The sequence below is a fragment of the Argopecten irradians genome, chromosome 14 (genome assembly GCF_041381155.1).
Source record: "Argopecten irradians isolate NY chromosome 14, Ai_NY, whole genome shotgun sequence".
Taxonomy (NCBI): Eukaryota; Metazoa; Mollusca; class Bivalvia; order Pectinida; family Pectinidae; genus Argopecten; species Argopecten irradians.
Window position 1 is genome coordinate 14,871,348 of NC_091147.1, and position 5,855 is coordinate 14,877,202.

A 5,855-nucleotide genomic window follows, 5' to 3' on the forward strand; every position below is an offset into this window, starting at 1 on the left:
GATAATGTTATAAGATAGGATAAACGATGTTAAACCCCTATTAGAAAACAGGATGATAGCAATGATTCCTGGCACCGTATGGCCATAGACAAGACCACTAGCCCTATTTTCTTTCATTGTCCAACACACGAATTATGAAGATTGTGTAAGTTAGGGAAAATGAATGATCTAATCTGACAGATAATGTATAAAAGTAAAAGCTTATATCGTTAAAAAAGGTTCACATACACTTTCATTAGTCCTATAAAAACCTTCAATAGGCGACCCCTAGCTGCAATATTGTAGCTCAAGAGACGTTTAGACTGAAAACTGATTATGCAAACCATTATAAAACGTTTGTTTTACATTTTATCGTACTTGTTTGATATAGCTTACCTACTAGGCAATAAAACCGAACCACATAAAATATCAAATTTTCATCGGGGCATTTTTTTACATTATACATATGAAGGTCTTTCAGAAGCGAATTTATACGGCAAGTTCACAAAATAAAAAGTCTAGCAATAGACAACTTTTTTCACAAGCGCAGATACTGGATTTAAATTTCCCGGCTTTATTTATCACAATGCGTTTTCATTGGCTAATCGACATCACATGATCGATGACCCCTTTTTCCGAGTGTAAACCCCATAGGGGCCAGATCAAATTTTCAGCTGACCGCCATCTTTAATTCCTCCAGCTGTTCCAGAAAACTTCTACACATAGATCACAGAAAACATTTTCAAACATCTGTTTCTTTTTCTACGTACAGGACACATAGGATTCCTGGTGAGTGAATTCGCTTGAGATATATGCGGTTTGTTTACATGATTGGGTCAAACACGTGTTCCAATGAACCATGTCTGACAGCGTAATGGCGTCTCGTAGGAATGTTTTAGTGTTGGGCCATAGCTTTATATCTCGGCTTTCACGTTATGTAAACGAGCTACCATCTCGGTCGAATCTAGGACTTCAGTATGATTCAGTTAGATTTACTGGGCTTCCTGGCGGTAGTATCAATCGAATCGTAAGAGAATTTTCACGTAGTTATCGCGAGTCACATTTTGACTTGGTTTGTTTACAGTGCGGGGGCAATGATTTGAGTAGTCCTTCGGCAGACCCAGAGTCGGTTGTTCGGGAGTTGTGTGCATTTGTAGATTGGCTCTTAGATATAGGTGGTGTTAGAAAGGTTGCAGTTTGTAAGTTATTTTTCCGAGCCTCGACCCGCACTCGTAAAGGGGATGTATCGGTAGAAGTTTACAATGATCGTGTTTCTCAGGTTAATTCTCTCCTAGCAGAACGTTTGTGTATGCCTCGGGCTATTCTTTGGGACCATAGGCGGTCAATCTGGAATGTATTTCCTCTTTTACATACTGACGGGGTTCATCTTCGGGATCAGAAACCCTACTTTCGATCTATTAAAAGTTGTGTGATTTTTGCCCTCGGCTCAGATTAGACTTTCAGCTGTCGTTGTTCATGCGTGTTGATACGAGTTGTCCCCCCTTTCCCAATAGCTTTATTATGCGAAGACTGTCATTTCAATTCAGACAACAATATTTTTTAAATAGCCTTTCATAAATTGAATTTCTTGCAAGTTTATGCTTTTCAGTTATTATATATTATTTAGTTTTGATTCTTTTGGAGTCTGTTATAGTATTCTTGGAGCAACTGTATAGCAATATTTAGTAAATCAATATAAGCTTATCTATTATTGACTATATTACAAAATACTTTTAAACTGTGTAAAAAAAAAAAAAAAAAAATAGTTGCTTTCTTTAATAATGTACCGCTTCTCAGGGCCTTGCTTCGGCATATACGCCATATTCTGCTTCGGTAGAGGTGTAAACCCAGAGCTGCTTGTACTATATATGAAGTTAGTAGATCTTGTGAGTCTATGGCTCAGAATTTTGAACGTTTACAATACTAAATGAATTTTGCCCTGCCTTTGGCCGGCTTCATCAGAATAAGATTACTTGTGAGTCTCTGGCTCAGAATTTTTGAATGTTTACATTATTAAATGAATTTTGCCCTGCCTTTGGCCGGCTTCATCAGAATGGATTACTTGTGAATCTGACTCAATTTGCCTTATATTAATTCTTGAATTTTGCCTTGCCTTTGGCCGGCTACTTGATATCTATATTACATTACATAATCGACATTATTGGTTGAAATCATATCTTATTTAATAATATGACTTGTGAGTCTCGAGTTTATGATAAGCATTTAGGCACCCTACAATATCATTTTACCCTGCCTTTTTCTCATATTATAGCAACATTTCTTTTCAAATTTTAGAGATTTGTTGTCAATGTATGGATATTTACCATTGCATTAAATGTTGGGGTGTACATCTGTTAAGTGCTCCTGTATCTTGTAAATAGGAAGGTGAAGGTTTAAAAAAAAAAAAAAAAAAAAAAAAAAATGTTCTGGCTTTCCTTTCTTTATTTCCTAGACCATGCCTCCCAAGAAGCGCCGGACGGCAGCTACAAATAATGTTCATGCGCCAGAGCCGCAACAACAACAGGCTAACACAGCTTCTGTGCCGGACGCCGATTCAAGGGATGTGTCCCAGGAACCTGAAAGGGGGACAACCTCTATAACTGAAGACCGGTTAAAGGCCCTGATGAAGGAGGCCTTTAAAGCAGGCTTACAGGAGGCAAGGAACCAAACCGGGACAATATCAGCTGGCGGTATTGCTGCTAATGCACAGTCCGGCAGTGCCATGCCACAAGACGTAGTACCTCCACTCATGACCTCAAATACCCCAGCCACCTCTAATCATAGTGCGAGTGCTGTCACCGTGGAGGACTCTAGGTGGGTTAGATTCGATAATCCTTCCTGCTAATCAACTCGCCAGCATGACAACTACTTCTGATGAACTGACTAGTTTTTCAGCCGGGGCTCAGATAACCACCCCACTAGTGGATCTGGTTGATCCTAAAATTAAACAAAACATACTAATGGGCAAGTTTGTGGACATGAGTTCAATAACAGAAAAGAACACTGACTCTTTACAAATGGTACTGTCTACAGATGACAGTGGAAATACAAACATTCAGTGGGTACACAAAGACACAACCAACAAACCCCTAACCATCGAAGAAGATGGACGACGAAATTCTCCATTTATATTGCCGTTTTTTGTTTAAATGATCAGGCAGCATATCCTCAGCTCCTCAAGTACCAGTCCATGATACGCAATTTAGCATCAAAACCAGCTGATTGGCAATTTTATGACACCAATTTTCGGCGTCTCCGCGCAAATGCTAATTACTCCCTCCGTTGGGACATGCTTCATCTCGAGCTATGGAATGAAGCTCTCTCCCGTCGTCCGACCTCGGGATCATCGACAAATAAACCGGGAATTTGTCACAAATTTGCTCGCGGCGAGTATTGTGGTGGTTGTCGCTACTCCCATAAATGTGGCATTTGTAATGCCAAACATCCGGTAACGCAATGCCCAGTTATGGCACATTCCCGTCCACATATACAGACACCCCCGCGTTTTCGGCAAACTTTTCGTCCCCGTCAAAACACCTCCAACCAGCCAAGATTTTTCCCCCGCGGTAGTGGTTTTGGACCCCAACGCCCTCGACATTACTACCCCTATTAATGTCAAAGCATTAGCACTGGTACTTGAGGAGTATGACAAGGATAAAGCCATGTTTTTAATCAATGGTTTCTCAAAAGGTTTTGAAATTCACTTTGAAGGCAGTCCCATGGGCCACACTTGCAATAATTTAAAATCTGCGATTGATATGCCTGAGGTGGTTGATAAGAAGTTAAAGAAAGAATTAGAGGCAGGCAGAATTGCTGGGCCTTTTGTAGAGCCCCCTTTCCTAATATGCATATAAGTCCTCTAGGTGTAGTTCCAAAGAAGATAGAAGGTCAATTTCGTTTAATTCACCACCTCAGTTATCCCAATGGTAGTTCAGTGAATGATGGGATACCTGAAGAATATTCATCAGTACAATATCATAATATTCAAGATGCTATTTCATTTATTAAACATCTACCAAATGCATTTTTGGCCAAAACTGATATAGAGTCTGCATTTCGGATAATTCCAATTCATCCAAGTCAGCGGCACCTACTCGGTTTTAAATGGAAAAATCAATTTTATTATGATAAGTGTCTTCCCATGGGACTTGCTGAAAGTTGTAGAATATTTGAGGCATTCAGTACGGCCATTGAATGGGCGGCATATCGGCACTGCAAAGCATCAGCCATAGTTCATGTTTTGGATGATTTTTTATTTATCGAATCTTCCCTTTCCCAATGTGCTCAAAGTCTCCAAAATTTTACTAAATTATGTTCAGAGATAGGAGTACCCCTGGCTCCAGATAAAACTTTTGGCCCGGACCAGGTCATGCCGTTTCTTGGCATTACATTAGATACAATATTACAAGAAGCTAGATTGCCATTAGACAAATTAGATGAATGTAGGAATCTATGTAGAGCATTCCAGAACAAAAAGAAAATAACTCTCAAAGAACTTCAGTCCATTATTGGAAAACTTCAATTTGCAACCAGTGTTGTGGTACCTGGTCGCCCATTTCTACGACGATTGATAGACTTAACAAAAGGTATTAGAAAACCTAGTTACAAAATTCGTCTTAATAGTGGTGGTCGAGCAGATCTGAACATGTGGGGCGAATTTTTAGATCGTTTCAACGGAAAGAGTTTTTTCCTCTCAGATACCTGGCTGACATCAGACACATTGAGTTTATATACAGATGCTTCATCCACAATAGGATACGGTGCTGTATTTGGCAACTCGTGGTTTTCTGGTACATGGAACCTCCCATGTGAAACACCACATATCAACATTTTGAAACTCTACCCCATTGTTGTAGCGTTAGTGGTATGGGCAGCACAATTTTCGCAAAAGGCTATTTGGTTATTCACTGATAACTTGTCTCTAGTGTCTATCATAAATAATCAGACTTCTCGGGACCCCCAGATTATGGCCCTAATTCGTATATTAGTCTTGAATTGCCTGCAACATAATATCATGGTACGGGCAACTCATATTCCTGGTGCTCAGAACGTTTTGGCTGATGCTTTGTCTCGTTCACAGGTAGAGCTATTCAAGACACTGCTGCCCTCTGCGGACAGACTTCCAACAACAGTCCCCAGTCATCTGAAGCCTGCAGCCTTATTCCAACGTTAACCAGCCTTGTACATGCATCTCTTACCCCAGCATCCAGGAAATTATATAATAAAGCCCTTCAGAGTATTTCTGACTTTTGCAGGGTTTAAAGTTCACAAAATGTGATTTTGACGTCTTGTGAGCGGTACGGTAGATAGTAAGCATGGTATTTATGTTTGTTTTGGACAAAAAAAATAATATGTAAATGCATTTATATGCATAAAATAATCGGAAACCTTCAAAAAAGTATGAAAAACTGTGCCCGAGTGATTTTCGGAGGCAGTGCTCCACTACGATACCTAGGGACCAATTCGTAACCGGCCTAAAGGCATAGTAGGCGGGGTACGTATATTCGTTCTAGGCGGCCCCCAGACTCCCATCCTTTTCTTGCTTCGTGCCTCTATGAAAAGATATGCTGATTTTAGGCAGTGAAATTCTGTAACTTTATATTCAAAATCTGACATTAGACGTCAAAAATAATAAACGAACATTTTTACATGGCTTCAATTATTTTTTGGAAAAAGTATATATTTATTCGAGGGCTTCTGGGGGCCTAGGCGGTCCCTAGACCCCAGCCCTTCTTCGCTTTATGTCCATATAAATATTAAGATTTTGATATTGCAATTCTGTAAGTAAAACAAATTAAATCAAAACTTCAAATAAAAAATATGACACTTGACACGAAAACCATAAATAAACATCCTTAAATGGCTTCAGTTATTTT

The 5,855-nt window shown here is 39.5% G+C and overlaps 1 protein-coding gene across 1 annotated transcript; it reads left to right on the top strand.

The window, feature by feature from the left end:
* Positions 1-485: 485 nt before the first annotated feature.
* Positions 486-3,075, top strand: LOC138307449 (uncharacterized). Its single transcript, XM_069248207.1, has 2 exons — positions 486-768; positions 2,432-3,075. Exon 2 carries the CDS (start codon positions 2,435-2,437, stop codon positions 2,822-2,824), a length of 390 nt encoding a protein of 129 aa, XP_069104308.1. The 5' UTR covers positions 486-768; positions 2,432-2,434; the 3' UTR covers positions 2,825-3,075.
* The last annotated feature ends 2,780 nt before the right edge of the window (positions 3,076-5,855 follow it).

Excerpts from the sequence above, each read along its gene's own strand:
- LOC138307449 (XM_069248207.1), top strand. The coding sequence starts at position 2,435 with ATGCCTCCCAAGAAGCGCCGGACGGCAGCTACAAATAATGTTCATGCG.